General features: G+C 50.7%; 2 protein-coding genes across 6 annotated transcripts; both read right to left on the bottom strand.

Annotated features, from left to right (window-relative positions):
- Positions 1-386: 386 nt before the first annotated feature.
- On the bottom strand, positions 387-4,834 carry HMGCL (3-hydroxy-3-methylglutaryl-CoA lyase). 5 transcript variants are annotated; one of them, XM_069875173.1, is made up of 9 exons: positions 4,516-4,746; positions 4,244-4,324; positions 4,013-4,120; positions 3,508-3,603; positions 2,865-3,013; positions 2,166-2,229; positions 1,695-1,883; positions 1,440-1,565; positions 387-1,062 (listed from the first exon to the last, which is right to left on the bottom strand). In XM_069875173.1, exons 1-9 carry the CDS (start codon positions 4,729-4,731, stop codon positions 961-963), a joined length of 1,131 nt encoding a protein of 376 aa, XP_069731274.1. In that variant the 5' UTR covers positions 4,732-4,746; the 3' UTR covers positions 387-960. The 5 variants fall into 5 exon arrangements, with proteins under 5 accessions (XP_069731274.1, XP_069731275.1, XP_069731278.1 ...); XM_069875174.1 differs by lacking the exon at positions 4,516-4,746 and adding an exon at positions 4,397-4,448; XM_069875177.1 differs by lacking the exon at positions 4,516-4,746 and having other exon boundaries at positions 4,244-4,369.
- Positions 4,835-6,037: 1,203 nt separating this feature from the next.
- On the bottom strand, positions 6,038-10,834 carry FUCA1 (alpha-L-fucosidase 1). The gene is made up of 8 exons (XM_069875573.1): positions 10,479-10,834; positions 9,893-10,027; positions 9,533-9,670; positions 8,885-8,990; positions 8,265-8,465; positions 7,865-8,055; positions 6,942-7,041; positions 6,038-6,280 (listed from the first exon to the last, which is right to left on the bottom strand). The coding sequence occupies exons 1-8, from the start codon at positions 10,832-10,834 to the stop codon at positions 6,140-6,142; spliced, it is 1,368 nt and encodes a 455-aa protein (XP_069731674.1). The 3' UTR covers positions 6,038-6,139.
- Between the last annotated feature and the right edge of the window lie 5,784 nt (positions 10,835-16,618).

Raw genomic sequence — 16,618 nt, 5'->3', positions numbered from 1 at the left:
GCGAGGACAAAACGCATCGAGGCGCGCACGCGCGGGGGGGTGGGGCGGCCGCGCCCACTGGGCGGGACCTCGGCAGACAGCGGTGGGCGGTGGCGGCCCCAGCGCCCCCTGGCGGCGGCGGCGCGCACCGAGCCCCGGGCCCGACCCCCGGGCCCGATCCCGACCCCGCTCGGCGTCCCGGGCTGCGGAATCACCGCAGCGGATCAGGGAGCGGCGGGAGCGCGGCGGCTGCCCGGGACCCGTCCGAGGGAGGAGCACGCGTAGGTCCTGGACAGCTCGGGTCAGGGGGGCCGCGGCCACACAGGGTTTCCATGCTGGATGCAGGTAGAAGAGGCGCTTGGACCCAAACCAGCCACCAAGGCGCTTTAAGGGACTCAAACTGATAGTTTAGAATTAAATAACGTGTTTATTACTCCCAATCTTTAAAAGTACCTTACAACAGATACAGCCCTTTCTTACAACCCGTAATCGCCAAGACAGAAGGGCCAAGGCTGCCCCAACACCGGGATGAAGTGGAGCCTTTCAATCTCCACCTCAACACCCATAGCAAGGTAAGAGAAGGGAAGAAGGGTCGAGCCTGACCTGGAGACGGGCTCCGAATGGGAAAGTTGTGGTTTATTTCTTTGCTGGCTGTCTACAGCAACACACGCTGAGGCAGAAGCTACCGGGCACTGTCCGAGCTAGTGCCTGAAGCTGTAGCTCTGCAGGGAGGCCAGGGGTGCTGTCACTACTTTGCCTCAGCCCATCCACGTCCCCCTCCTTCCCTAAGGCAATGGCTATCCTCGTCTCCATGGCTGGACACAGCATTCTTGTTTTGTTCACAGATTCTGATGGATTACATGTTTCCTCCTAAGCCCTGAGGAGGACCACCGAGGTTCAGAGTCAGCAGACCAGAGGGGAAACCTGGCCAGCACCACATCCTTGCTTTTGACTTTATCAAAGGAGAAACTCTGTTCAGTATCACAGTCTGCAAGATGCCTGGGACACTTTGGAATTGGTTCGTCTGTTGAGAGCATTACAAATGAATGTGCCTGTGTCCATCAGCTTCTGCAGATCCACACCCTGCAGGGGACAAAAGACAGGACATGTCTTGGTCATGGTTATGCCAGTAACAACCAGCTTTGCTGGGAGAGACCAGCAGGGGTGAGGGTGGCTGTAGAGCACTGTAAAAAGGCCCCAAGTGCCTGCTGCTCTCTATGTGATTTCTGAGCATGAGGGTTAAATTGCAGAGTGCTGAAAAAGGGAGAGAAGGAAATGCTCTGGCAGGTGGAGGTAGCAATACATGGCCCTCAGGCCCAGTCAGGCTGATCCTGCAGCAGAGCTAGAGTGATTTTGCTACGCTCAGGCTCCCAGGACTGTTTTGAACCCCGCACTGAAGCCCTCACAGAGCCATCATGCAAGAGGCTCCGCTGCTGCAAGCAAAGGCTGCCCATGCTTACCGTGTGGATGCCCATGCCGTTCAGCATGTACACCAAGTCCTCTGTAGCAACGTTCCCTGAAGCTCCTTTGGCATAGGGGCACCCTCCAAGACCAGCAACAGATGCATCAACCACACTCACGCCCATCTGCAAACAGAACCACTATCAGTAAGCATCTCTTAAAGGACACACAGTGGTCGTGCTTCTCAAATCCACAGTTCACAAGCACAGGAGAAACTCAAGGAAAGATGCTGGACTTCAAAGCAGGAGTCTTACCTGAAGTGCTACCAAGATGTTAGCAAGGGCTTGCCCGTATGTGTCGTGGCAGTGTACAGCAAGAGCCCCGACCGGCACCTCTTTCATGACTGCTGCCAGCATCTCCTTCATGCTCCCTGGGGTCCCAACGCCAACAGTGTCCCCCAGGGAAATCTCATAGCATCCCATCGCGTACATCTTCTTGGAGACCTGTCCAAAAGCCAAGCTGCTGATTGCAGCTCTGTCACTGCTCTCCCCAGGGGTGGAGAGCCACCGTACAGAGGAACCAGAGTGTGCCTCCCTGGATCACAACAGCCCTGGGGACACCAGACTCTTCCCTGAATTCCCTCACCCGTTTCACACAGGTGAAACCTCCCCCAGACTTTGGGTCAATGGTTTGACATAGCCTCCAGCCCTCAATGCCCAGCCCATATTCATTCAAGGGAGCCCAAAACCACTTCGAAATTCTGGTTGTATTTATGATGAACTCACCTCTGCAACTTTAGCTGCAGAAATCTTCCCTTCATAGGGACATCCCAGGACACAGGAAACGTACCTATGGTTAAAAAAAATATGCACTTTCAGCTAGAGGACTTGAGATTATACCACCCTAATTAGTCAGGACTTGTGCTGCACCTTGCATGCTCTACACAATGAAAGAATTAACTTCATATTCTAAAAATCAGACCAGTGGACAAAGCTTACACTATTAACCCCATAATGGAGGCAGATGATCTTTAAGGTCCCTTCTAACCCAAACCATTCTATGATCCTATTCAACAATTACTTCTTCACGGACATGAAAAGTTTGCCAAGACAGAGTACAGAGGACTGTTAGGTTTGTGGATCTACACACTTCCATGTGGAATGCCTGCCAAGAAGTTACTGCCGTTTTAGACAGTATGCGGTAAAGGTGAAGACAGAATTACAGAAAGGGTGAACCCATATGGAAGACTGCAAACAGTCACAACTGGCACAGGCTTTGTGCCAAGCCAGCAGCTGCAACAGCATCAGTGTGGTGGTGCTGCCAAATTAACGCACTCAGCTCACATCTGCTCACACCCATCTGGGCAAAAACACCTCCAAAAGAAGGTAAAGTTCAGAACAAATCCCACTCGCAGGCAGAGACAAACGCGAGCAGTCGCACCTCTCCACATGACCTGCTCGAAGTTCACTGCAGGAGCTCCTTACCCCCGAACAGGAATACTGGCCGCTCTTGCTGCAGTCATCACTTCATGAAACCTCTCCAAACTCTCCGCGATGGAACAGTTGATGTTCTTCTTGGTGAAGACCTCAGACGCTGCTCCGAAGATTGACACCTCCTTGGCCCCTGCTGCCACCTGCAACAGAAATTAGAGTGAGCTGAAACAACAAGCACAATCATGACTACAGCTCTCTTGGTTTATAAAAACCAAACATTTTTTCCCAATTCCTTCCCAAATAACCCAATTCTTAGTTCACCCCACAGCAAAAATATAACAACACATCGACGTTTGTCTTTAAAGGAAGCCTACAGTTACAATGGGGCGGTAAAGCCACATCTGCCAGGTGTGGTCAGGAGAGCAGTGGGACACATGGATGAGACAGAAAGCATCGCCCTCTGTTAAAATAGACCATTTTTCTGTCATAGTAGAAAACATACCAAGGTATTTCCTATTATGAACAACAGGTTCCTATTTCCCCAGCAAAATGATCCCTTGTAAAGGGACTCTGAGATGAGACTGCTGCCTGCCAGGAGGAAAGACACACTTCCCATCCTTAAACATAGCAAAATGTTCCTTGGACCGCAACCCCATACAGGCACTGAGAACATTCAGACACTGCCATGTCTTACCGCTGCCTGAAATCCTTTCAGGTTAGGGGTCAGCACAGGGTAACTGATGCCAGGCAATTTATTAATCCCTTGCATGACTTCAGTGTGGTCAGCCATCTGGGAAGGCAACACAGAAAGGGTTCCAGGGGTGAGAACACCCACTTGTGCAAATTGTAACAGGATTTTTTAAATTTCTTTTTATAACAGTAACAGAAATAGTCAGGAATAAGAGAAACAGGCCTCTAAAGAGCAAACAGCACTGTCCCCCGCGAAGGTTCACAGTTCAGTTACCCAGCCCAGCCAGCGTGTGCACAGTTGCCTGTCTGTGTGCGAGCCATATGTCTACTCTTTTGCAGGGTCCAGACTGAAGCCTTGGGATATTGCACACTCCCATATTCGGCTTTGCTGCTTCTTGCCCCGTTACAAGCCACAGTAACAAGGATTTTTAAGCAAGTACAATCTTCTATTGAAGTACTACTAGGCATTTTTATAACACAACAACTGCAAATCCCATTTGAATGCTGACCTGAGGAACCCATTTGGGGGAAACAAAGCTGGTGGCCTCTATAACCTGCAGCCCCGTCTCTGACAGCATATTGATTAAATCGATTTTCACCGGTGTCGGTACGATGTTCTAAGAGAAAGAAGGAAGGAAAAGCGATGACTGTTAAGTTACAAGAACCCTCTGCCAGGCTGCAAACGCCCCTCATCATCACGGGTGTTCGGCTGGAGAAGCCCGGCAGGGAGGCGCCCGTACCTTCTCGTTCTGGAGCCCATCGCGCGGGCCCACCTCCACCACCTTCACACGCCTCGGGAAGGTTCCGGCCGCGGCGCTGACCTGGGGACAGAGGGAGAGCGTGAGAAGAGCTGCGGCGGCCCCGCTCCCCGCCGCGGCCCCCACCCCGCTCACCGCCCGCAGCGCCCCGGGCCAGCGCGGGAGCAGCCGCCGCGCCGCCATTGCCGCCGCCCGCTCTCACGTGACCGCCCCACGTGACCATGGGAGGCGGCCGCCGGGGAGCCCGCCCGTACCTGTCCCCGCGGGCCGTCCCGCGGCAGCGAGCCGGTGTCGCACTGTGGCATCTTTCCCCGAGCAACGCACTGTGCGGCTGCTCTGCCCCCCGCGCACTTATACCGCGGCTCCTCGGCCGGCGTGCGCTGAACAAACACGGCGTGTTTGCTTTGGACGGGCTCCCTCGCCACGCCAGAGGCTGCCGGCGTGATGGGGACGGGCGGCGAAAAGGCCATCGCTCCGCTGTCCCTTTCCCCCTTCTGTGTTTGTGACAGCATCATCGCTGGAGCCGGGTGATGCTCCGAGCAAGCGGGACTCTGGCGCGCAGTGCCAGTTCCGCGAAGCCCACGCAGTTTTCAGCACAGACCGTTATTTGTCAAATGAGTAACAGCTCCTACGCCACGAGCTCTGCACGCCTCCCAGCCCTGGGCCTCTGCTGGTGCCAAATGCTCAGGGTTCTGACAACTTTAGCTTGCACCACATCACACAGTAACAAAACAAAACCTGTACTAATGTTGTGGGGCCTTCTGTACCACAGAAATACACGCTATGGTGAGGAGTTTCATCACTTGAGTATGGATTGTTCAACCCTTTTTAGAGAAGTTCAACCACAGTGCAGGAAATTTCATTTCACTGGAACAACAGAAGTCAGAGGTTCAGCTCAGAACAGTGGCTTCTCTACTAAACTCACCCAAACCAAACCCTCTCCTGCTGGCAGCTGTCTCCAACAGAATACAAATAAAGTTTGTTAATGGATTTGTATGAGATTATGATTTTCTGTTAATGATTTCTTCTAGACCTCTTCAAATAACAAGCTTCCACTGATCTATTTGTGGTGGAAGTATGTGATCATAATTACATCAACCAATACCAAAGTAATACAGCATTACAGAGAACCTATTTTTATGCTAGTACATCATATGCAGGAATTGGCAATGGCGCTGTGGCTGCTCTTCACTAGAACATGCCTATCACAAGGCAGGCTTCATGATTCCGCATATGAGACCATCACATTGGTTATCAAAACAAGTTTCAAAACGTAATTAAGCCAGGGAAGTGTGGACTCCGCTGCCAGGCATAGACCGGCTCACCAGCACTGGCCACACACACATAGGAACACAGTCATGGCTCTTGATGCTCCACACCCTGTGAGCTGCTCTAGCAGCCAAAATCCTGTACCTGTTCACACGTGCATCTCCCCCACGGCACATGCGTCCTCCTGGAGCTTCACATGCCAATATCTAGGCCTGATACCCCCAGTGCAGGTCCCCTTCGCAGCCCCACACTGACTGTTCAGTCTCCAGCTCTGAGCCTGTCCAACAACACCATCTCCACAGCAGTGAAGTGCTAACATCTGCCAAGAACCTCAGCTTAACACCAAAACACCTTGTTCCAAGCGTAGATATTTGACTCATGGGTGTAGCATCCCCACAGAATACGGCACAGGACATCCGAGCTTCCCCCCGCTGAGGTCAGTGCTTTGCTGCCAAACAAAGCCCACTGACACACAGATCACTCAGACAAAAGGGTGTAAAACATAAATTATCTTAGAGAAAAACAGTTTATTCAGCAATAAATGAAGAACCCTCTTAGGCTCAATTTAAAAGAAAGACAGGGCAGACAGCTGCTTTCACCCTGCAGCTGTCACTTCACCCCCTCCAGCTTGACAGTCCAGCCAGACTGGGGAGGCAGAGGAGTGGGAAGCATGTAGGGCAGAGTTATAAGCAGTCCTTTACCCAGGGAGTATTCCCACTTCAGAGGACCCGTAAAACCCAGCATCGTCACCTGCAGAAGAGGTGGAGAAAGGCTCAGTTGTAGCCAACATGGATACTTCCCATTTGAATCCCCCTGCACACTCAAAACCCGTCTGCAGTGTCCGTACAGCATTCCCACACATCCACAACAGTCCTGTACATTTCCACCCATCACTCACACTACACAGAAGGTAACTCATGGGACATTTTGGGGCCAAACTTCTGACTGTAGCTATTTATTTGGGTTTTTTCACTCTGTTTGTCGAGAGCAAAGGGCACTCCAGCATGTGCGTCACTTACAATTGTGTTCAGGTCAGTGAAGGTGATTTGAATTTGAGATGTAATGCCAACCATCCATTCTATGTGTGAGGCTTGTTATTTACTTCACCTCTCTGTGTCAAAAGGACCAAAAGACTCTGGGAAGCAGCATCTCTGTTCTGTGGCAGCCCATGAACCTGTCCTGACAAGTCCTATCCCACCCTCTATGTTGAAGAGTGAGCTAAAGCCTGGAGAATAACCTGGAATGCTGCAAGGCTCCATAGCGGGGTGGGCAGAGCACCCCAGAACAAGTATGGGCTGACAACTTCCATACTCTCCCCAGTTTCCAAATGAAGTCAGGTTGCACCTTCCCAGTGCACACGAGCCCAAGATGGGCTCTCAGAGTGCATTGTCTTTTTTATCGAGTTCCTTACTTGTGTAGCTGGGGATGGAGCAGGTGAAGTGAGCTCCAAAACACTGTCTTGAGGCCAGCTCAGAAAGATGGCATAGACCACTGGTCCTTTAGAAGTGTACCTAAGAGAAAAAGAGTTCAGCAAGGCAAAAAGTACCATAAGACAGAGAACCAGACATGAGCTTGACCTTTCCAGACAGCATGAGAACAGAAGCTCACCTATGGTCACCACACAGGGGTCACCTACTTTCCCCTCATTCCAAAATCTGTCACTTTGGACTCACCATTTAGCTCATCAGCACTGGCTGATGAAACGCACACAAAGTTTGTGCGTGCTTCCTAAAAGCAAATGTCATTTGCTGATCTGTCCTTGCTTCCACTTGTGGTCAACAGAGCAGACACGCTGTCTTATCCTGACCATTGCCCTGCACCTCCTGCACACACTTGGCACAACCGGGCAAAATCCAACTCCATTCTGTAGCATTTATGACTCTTGACTCATAACGTCCTTCTCAGTCAGTGTAAATCTTATGTTTGGGTAACAGCCATTAGTACTATTATGTAACAGCTTAAAATCAAATATCATTACATTTACAAACAGAATGTGTTTAGATGAATTATGTGCAATTCAAACCAGCCAGGATCACTTCTTATATGGTCCCAACAGCAGCAGCATGGAAATTTTTCTCGTGGAAGAGGGGTTTTTTCCCAAATCAAGCAAGATGGATGAAGTCCTGGCTTTTATTCCCTTATTTCCAGCAAGACATTTCTTAGATAAAACCCCAGGGCAGTAACTGAGCACTGCAGTTGTAGGATATTACCTGAATGCCATCTGCACCTGACAGATTTGGTACACTTCAGAGTGTACCAAATGTAAGAATGAATAAGAAGATATGTCAGCTCTGGCAGTCCCAGACAAGATGGTACCAGCAACAGAGTCCTTACCAGACTGTGACTGTACTGTTCTCCATCTGTAGTCTCCATGGCTTCGATTCATAAATTGCCTCCCCATTAGTCTCCAGCCACCTCCCAAGTGCCATAAGTCTTTCTTGGAAGATGGGAACAATGACCCCTTCTTTTGTAGGCCCCACATTGAGAAGGTAGTTGCCTCCAAAACTCACAGTCTGCACTAGTTCCTGTGACAGATAAACCAAGGCAACAAACTCAATTGCTGTCACTTCACACAGCAAAGAAATCTGAGGAGAGCTTTGTCCTCAACTGGTCCTTTAACTCCAGCCTGGTTGCATGAAACACCTGACAACTCCTTCTGCAAGAAAAGGATGAAGGAAAACTCCAATTCTCAGTAATTCCCCCTCGCTTGTTGTTTTGATTTCAGGTTTCTTACCTCAATGATATCTGCTTCATCCATTAACTCAGCTATGTTCATATTGCTTCGATAGCCCCAGGAAAGCTTGTCAATGGAGGAGCACATCTCCCACTTGTGAGTTGGCAGGGTCCCTGGCTTGTACTTGTCAGCACAATTGTAGTATCCCCCATGACGGCAAGAGCAGTTGTTACACCAGCGGTCATTAACAACAACAGTGTCCTGAAAGAACAAACAAAACTCAGCAGGAAGAATATTTTGTCTTGGACTTTTCAGCTTGCCTTTGGCCCTCCTAAGTTAGCAACGGCATCAAAGTTGGGATGTAAGGACCTAAACCTCCCTCTTTAATCAATGGAAAAAGACAAAGGATTCTCCAGAGAAAGCTGAATCCCCCTCTGGGAGAACCTCTCTCTATTCACACAAGGTTCCTGGCCTATGAGCCTCCCACATGTGTGCTGTGAAGGAGGGCACAGTCTTCCCATAGGAGCAGTGTTGGCTTCTTATTTTTTGTGAAAGAATAAAGCATATCTGGCATCTGTCAAGCAGGTTTCTGACTTGATCATACTCGTATCTCACTGGTGCCAGACATTCCATACCCATAAAATGCCAGAGGCCAGAAGAGGGACAGCTGAAAGAGATACCTTGACGGGACTATCGTTATAAAGCCAGGCAAGGAAAGAGGTAGAATTCCAGTACGACTCTGGAGCTTCCCAGTCTCCATCCGACCAAATCAAATCTGGTTTATACCTAACAGAGAGATGAATGTTATTTCAAAATGGCTTATTTTCTCCTAACACAAAGGATGCGTTTCTTGCATCTGGAGTGTAGCTTCACTTCCTCTTCCTATTGCCTGCCATTACCAGGAGGTTTACCCCTATCACCTTCTGCTTCAAACAAAGCTTGGAGTGAGGCTCCATTCTGAGCAGCGTGTGCCCAAACCTCCTGTATTTGTCAACAAGGGGAAGCAAGGCAAGGATGTAAATCCACAGTGAAATTACTACATATTAAGTGGCTTGCTCCACTTTGAAAGCTGCCCTGCACAAAGGTAGTATTAAAGGGAAGAATTGCTCTTGCATAAAAAAACCTTACTCTGTCTTATTCTACAAACTAGACTGTCCACAGGGCAAATGTGAATGCCTTTTCTAACCACCCCAAATCATTACCGCTAAGTTTTTGCCTTAGCAAAAATTAACATTTGTCATGTCTCTTCTCTGCGTCTGCGTCGCATCTTTCTCTACAGTACTGAAAACAGGAAATGCTCTCCATTCCCAGCTGGTTGCAGTTCTTACTTTGAGACAAGATCATAAAGTTCTGGCATTGTCTTCTTTAAAACGAAGTTCTGTGTCTTGAAACCACCTTCTTTGTCAGCTAGGTAGAGTGGATTAAACCACTCTAGCAGAGAGTGGTACAGGCCATAACGTATGTTGCTGAAACACAGAAAACAGAGGGAAGAGTTAGGCTGGCAGCAGAGATTAAGAATCCATGGCAGATCAGATTACTGGCATTATTATCTCACAGATGATTTCATGGTTTTCCAAGCACTACTTTCTTTCATATTAAACTCCTCGCTTTCTGCTGTTTGTCAAGAACAGCCAGAAGGATTCAATGCACAAAGATGGAAGGAACAGCACAGTCTGTCAGTGCCATACCTCTCCCTGAGGGCTTCTCCCAGCTCTCCTACAACATCTCGGTGGGGTCCCGTATCCAGAGAATTCCAGTTCCAGGACACAGGCGACCCCCAGCTGGTGAAGCCTTCATGATGCTTTGCGGTCAGTACCACATACCTGAGGGAATGAAAAGCATTCCATCAGGGTGAGAAAGGATACTTGAGATATTCCCCAGCCTCACTGGCAAACCGAAAACACAGGGAGCCCTCTTTCTAAATTTAGAAGCAACTACCAAAACCAACATAAGTTTGCAATGGATTTTAATACTGGAATAGAATGGGCAATCGAGACTCGGGAAGCAGCAAGAGCTGCCACCTCCGCAGCGCACCAGGCACGACCCCTCGGGGATCTCTAGTGCTGCTGGGGGACCCCCAGTCCTTCAGGGGTCCCCAGACCTGTCTCCTCCACCCCTCCAGGGGCCCCCGCGTCCTCACCGGCACCCCAGGCACAACCCCACATCCTCTCCGGCCTTCCTATCCCTTCAGGGACGCTCAGAAACGGCTCCCCCGCCCCCTCAGGGACGCCCATCCCCTCGGGGACCCGCAGAGGTGGCTCCCCCCGCCCGGACCTGGCCCCCGCGCGCTGGAAGAGCCGCGCCCACTGCCGGGGCTCGAAGTCGCGGCCGGTGAAGCGCGGGGCGAAGTCGGCGTAGTCAGTGCCGGGCGGGAAGCGGCTCCGCACGAAGCGCTCGTACTCGGGGCGGCGCTCGCCCCGCCAGTGCCACCAGAACCACTCGGAGCCCCAGGCGGGCACGGCGAACACCCCCCAGTGCACGAACACCCCCACCTTGGCGCGGTCGAACCAGGCGGGCAGCGGCCGCGCGTCCAGGCTGGCCCAGTCCGGGCGATACCGCAGCGCGGCCCCGAGCGCGCCCGGCGCCCGCAGCAGCGACAGACACAGCCACAGCGCGGCCGCCGCCGCCATGGTGCGCGTGACGTCACGCAGGCGCCCCTAGGCCGCCGCGGGGTCCGGGCCGCCTCCCTCCTTCCGCCCCCCGGCTCGCCTTGTGGTTTTGGCAGCAAAAGGAGCTGCTTTGGGGTAATTTACACGAAAAGACATTGAAGGAAGAACTGATTTGTTCTAAGTTGCCAACTTATTATATATTGGAATATTATGTATAGATGTTGTGATTTTACATCTAAAATGTCGACGCGGTTCGGCTGCAGCCGGGCACTAGATCGAGGCGAAGGGGCGCTTCGCAGAGCGAGGGAGCCCAGCCCTCTAGTATCTGAAAGGGTCTACAAGAGGGATGGGGAAGGACTGTTCTCAAAGGCTTGCAGTGATAGGACAAAGGGCAATGGGTATAAACTGGAGAGGGGCAGATTTAGACTATACTTAAGGAGGAATTTCTTCACTATGAGAGTGGTGAGGCCTTGGAACAGGTTGCCCAGGGAGGTTGTGGCTGCCCCATCCCTGGAGGGGTTCAAGGCCAGGCTGGATGGGCCTTGGGCAGCCTGATCCAGTGGAAGGTGTCCCTGCCCATGGCAGGGGGGTTGGACCTAGATGATCTATAAGGTGTTTTCTAACCCAAACTGTTCTATGATTCTATGCAGGATTAGCTCGAATAATAAATTTTAGCTCACCTTTACCTGGATACTTGTGCTTAACTGAGGACTTTTAACAAGGGCGCAGTGAGAAAGAATGGGAAAGAATGTGACCATATCTAATTAAGTAAGGTAAGTCCCTGCCCATCGCAGGGGGCTTGGAAGGTCCTGTAAGGTTTCATTGGAGCTGTCTCTTCTCCAGGCTGAACAACCCCAACTCTCTCAGCCTGTGCTTGTACAGGAGGTGCTTCAGCCCTTGCATCATGTGTGCCCTCCCAGTAGCTCCAACTCCTTCTTATCTTGGCGATTCCAGAACTGGACTCGATAGTCCAGATGAGGTCTCGCAAGAGAGGAGGAGAGGGGCAGAATCCCCTCCCTCCCCTGCTGGCCACGCTGCTTTGGTTGCAGCCCAAGACACGGCTGGTTTCGGGGCTGCGAGCACACGTTGCTGGCTCGTGTCGAGCTTCTTGAGGCAGAATGCGCTCCCTTGGGCAGAGCAGCGCGTGAGCACGAGCACAGCGCGGCTCTGCCACGCCGGATAACGGCCGGGAACAGCCCCTCTCCTGTCTCCTGCGTTTCCGCACTGGCAATCCCGCTAAATACTTTTTAATCATGTAAAATGATCTGATTCGGGGCCGGTGCAGGCGGGTTCGCTCTTTGTCCGCTTTCAGGGACCCCCGTACAGCCGGGGAGGGTCTTTTACTAATTGCGTCCCCATCTCGAGCCCCGAGACCCGGCCGGGCCGCCTCGTCGCGCCGCTGAGGGAATTGGAACGACCGCCTCGCCGCTCTGTCCGGCAGCAGGCGCGGCCTGTCTCCCATTGGCTGAGCAGACGGGGGTAGGGGGGGAAACGAGGGCCGCGCGCGCTCATTGGCTGAGCAGGCGCTGTGCGGGAGGAAGTGAGGGCCGCGCGCGCTCATTGGCTGAGCAGGCCGGGAGAGCGGCCGCCATTTTGTGCAGGACAGTGTCGCGGCGGCTGATCTTCGGGGCTGGCTCCGCGCGGGCGGGCAACGGCGGCCGCGGTTCCAAAGGGCCCGTGTGTGCGTGTCCGCGCCGTGGGCGGCGGTACGGACAGAAGTCGGTGAGGGCAGCGCTGTCGTGTTGCGCTACGGGGGCATCCGATCGGGGCTGCGGTGGCGGAGGGCGGGGCGGCCGGGCGGGGGCCCAGTGGAAGGTAACGGCGGCCGCTGTGCTCGCGGCGGCAGCTCGAGGAGCCCTGGGGGCGCTCGGGCATCCTGCCCGCGGCGCGCTGAGTGCTCCTTCCCTAGAGCTCGCCTCCAAGGAGTTTCTCTTCCTATTGGAGTTGATGTTTCCCCCTATTAAAAATATTAAAAGGTTCTTGTTTGTTGCTTCTTAACTGAAGTATTTATTTAGAGAAATAAATAGTGCGATAAAAAGTACTGTTCTCTGTGAAATGTCAGGTATGGTGAGTTTATGTAGATCGAGATAAATGCCGCCTTTCTTAGGTTTAAGTATATTGTCATCTTATTTGTAAAGGAGACACAACTGACTTGATGAATTCTCTATATTGTTTCAGTGTAGTTCGATATACTTATTTTTAAATTCGAAATGGAAACGATTGTTTTCTTAGCCTGAATTTTGACTTCTCATTTGTGCAGTGGGACTTCTCCGTTGCAGCTTCTGTGTGGAGAGTCCGATGTTGGGCTTGGCTCCCTGGCTGAACACAGCAGATCAGCCCATGAAAACTTCTATTTGTAGCACAAGGAAGAAGTCCAGTGAAAGGCAGCACCTGCTCTTTCAGGCTTGGAAGCAAGAAAGGGGGCAAGAGTTGGAGAGTGTGGAATCTGAGAAGACAACTGAAAGGTAAAGGGGGGTGTGTGGGAGAGGAACAGTGAGGGAGAGTCAGCAGGAAGGTGCGAAGTACCCAGTCCTGTTATCCGGCCGCTGTCTTTGGGAGCTTGGTCACAAATGGCTGCTCTCAATTTGGGGTTATTTTCAGTTCACTTTGGGTTTATCAGGGTAATTCTTGGACTTACCAAAAAGACTGGGGAGTGGGTGGCTTTATTGGTGTAGACTTCACCCAGATCTTGTAACAAGCTTGGTTTAAATGTCTTGTGGATTAAATCCTAACACCTTAAATTTTGCCCTGTATTTTGTGAGCAAGGTCTGTCCTGTTCTCCAGGTAAGGCCTTCAGTAGTCAGTAAGTGGGCTGATGCAGGACCAGTGCTTTCAGAATAAGGGTGAGGAAGCTGTGGGGATAGTTTGCAGTTCTTGAAGGACAGTCTGGCATATGACGTGATCACACTATCAACAGTAGAACTGCTGAGCCCCTGCAGTCTGTGGTCTCCACTCAGAAGATGGACTGCATTGTAATTTAGTTCCGAGTGTCTCAGCCAGGTTCTTTTGTATTACTGCAGTGGTGTCCAGTGAAAGATAAAAACCGCTACTTTCAGTTGATTAATTTTTAGGTGAGATTGATCTCAGTGCCCTTGCTTGGAATCAAAACATTCTCTGAAGTATTTTTGGTTTTAAAAGAAATACCAGTAATGTAACTCCACTGACTTTTCCCGTGTTCTTGCAGGTGACATTTAAATTGAAGATGGGAGGTGGAGAAAGGTTCAACATTCCAGTTCCCCAGTCTAGAAATACCACCAAGAACCATCAACAACTTAAAAAACGGCAGAAAAATAAAGACCAGAATTCGCAGGTAAAGACCTGTATGAAGAAAGAAAGAGGGCATGGATGCAACTCGTCATCTGGTGCATGGCAGGCCATGCAAAAAGGGGGAAAGAACAATGTTCATTTCTCTGATAATCAGAATTGGAGCCCTGCTCTATCGAATCACAAGCTGTTATTTGCACCTCAAACCAATCAGAACTATGCTGGGGCAAAGTTCAGTGAGCCACCCTCACCCAGTGTTCTTCCTAAGCCACCCAGCCACTGGGTACCTGGTTCTTATAAACCCTCTGATAAAGAAATAATGACATTTCAGCTTAAAACATTGCTTAAAGTCCAGGCTTGAGATGTAACTTTTTATGTTTTTAAAGTTATTTAAATTTTGAGGGTTTCAGATTAGAGAATCGTTCTTCCTGACCCCAGATGCACAGAACTAATGTTCTTGCTGCACACAGTCAGTTAGTTGGAAGAGGGGGTGGAAGTTTACATTGCCCTAATGCGTTACCTCAGAAGCTGTGTTCACTGTGAGTACATATTTTCTCTATAATCAAGCCAATCAAATCCTGAGCAGTCACTGTTTATTTTATTTATCGTAAGAGTAAATGGGACTGCCGCACAGTTGGAATTGAGACAACTTTTTGGTATGGCCTTAGAAAACCAGCTTTTACCTAACTTAATGCAGTGTTAACTGGAAAACGCCGCACTGAAAGCTGTGGCTTGGCACTGCTGCGCTGCCCAGTGTGCCCGGTTGCTGGTCAGTCAAAACTGCACAGGGAAGACGTGCTGGGCAGGGAGGCTGTGCTTCAGCTGTGGGTGCAGCAGAGAGGATTCTCTCTTCACATCTGGGAGCCTGATGTGGTGCTGGAGATGGTGGAGGAGTGTTTGAAGAGTGAGACTAAAATGGAGATGAAGTTTTGGTAGGTGTTGAGTGGACGGAAGAGCCCATCAGACGCAGCTCTGGGTCTGACTCTTCTCAGGCTCCAGCTGTTCTCACTGGGATCTGGGCATGTCTGCCTGTGCCAGCAGATGGCACCACATTGCCAGATAGCTGCTGAAATCAACCAAAATCCTGTGTATTCCAGTTGCCCTGCTGAGCTTTGGAACATTTTTGTATCTAATTTTAGAGTCATGCAGATAGTGCAGTCTCTTTGGCCGCTCTGAAATCTGCACCCCTGCGGTAATGGTGGCTTGGGGTGGGGGTTGAAGTGTTGTTGGGAAGACAGAGCCATGTAAAAAATGTAAAACTTTGTAGCATATGTAAATTCATGCTGGGCTTTCCCACACAGACATATTTTTACTACAAAACTGCTGAATGTAAGTGACCACGCTGAGTACATGGCTGGGTTAAAAAAACCCCATATTTTGTCTGTGGAAAAAAATAATAAAAAGTACATTTGTGGCTGTGCCCTTGCACTTCAGACAGTGAATGTGCATTTCATTTGGTTCTGAGCTTGTTGTTAAAGAGGCTTATTTAGATTTTTTTGATAAAAAGCTAAACAAAACCCAAAAAAAACACACTTAAAGAACTCTGTCCTGGTGGCACATGCCACTGTTCTAGATGTGCAGGAGAGGGGACACAAAGGATTTCAAACAAATCCCAGTGGATTTTTCACAAATGCAAATGGCCAAGTCTGGGGGGTGTGGTGACATTTCAGCATTGTTGCTGATACCATATCTGAAATCAGTCTGCGCTGCCCCAATATTTGCTAAAATACAATGGCTCTCGGTATGGGGCCGGGGAAGCTGCCACGGTGCAGCTGGTCAGATTCTGGAGCAGAACCCAGGGTTATCTCTTCAGTACAGTGATCACTGAAGAAGGGCTTGAACGAGAGAGGTGTTTGCAGATTGTGAGATGTTCTGAGCAGTCTCTGTGCACTCAAGACGCATGGGCAGCTGGTTGAACATTTATGGATCCACTGCTCCAAATCAGATGGAACTTGTGGGCTGTGCTCAGAGATGTCACTGCCCTGGGCTCTCCCCTGTGAGGGAGCATGGTGGCAGATTGCAGTGGCCAGTGTGTATGTACTGACTAGAGTAAACATCCCACCTCCTGCAGCACGTGTTCATTTGAGATGGTACGGAAAAGCAGGATTACATCATTGTGGCAGCTAGAGGAGTTCTGTGGAGCTCTGCTGATTCAGAATGATGATTACTGTTTAAATGCCCCCCTTTCATGCCCTGAGCTGGCAGTATGGCTCAACCTAAGCAGCCAGGTGTGTGTTCGGTCCCCCTCCACAACGTGCTGGACATCACATCACCCATCTTGAGTTTCTTCTCACAGCCCTCATGCCATCCCAGTGGTATGGGAACGCCCAGCTGCTCTCAAACCCAAACCAAGCCCGCAGGAGGGCTGTGGCTCTGCCCAGGGAAGCAGGACAGGGAGCAAAGCAAATGGTGTAACTCTGGCTTGGCAGTGACCATGCTCTGCCGCAGGGCACCAGGGATCCTCCTGGGCAGTCACGTGTTTGGCCATTCAGCTCCCAGCAGGCTACAGCTGCATTAATTAAGTCAGAAGGTGCTCTCAAG

Source organism: Phaenicophaeus curvirostris, chromosome 23 (genome assembly GCF_032191515.1).
Source record: "Phaenicophaeus curvirostris isolate KB17595 chromosome 23, BPBGC_Pcur_1.0, whole genome shotgun sequence".
In the NCBI taxonomy this organism is placed as follows: Eukaryota; Metazoa; Chordata; class Aves; order Cuculiformes; family Cuculidae; genus Phaenicophaeus; species Phaenicophaeus curvirostris.
This window is presented reverse-complemented; position numbering and strand designations above follow the sequence as displayed.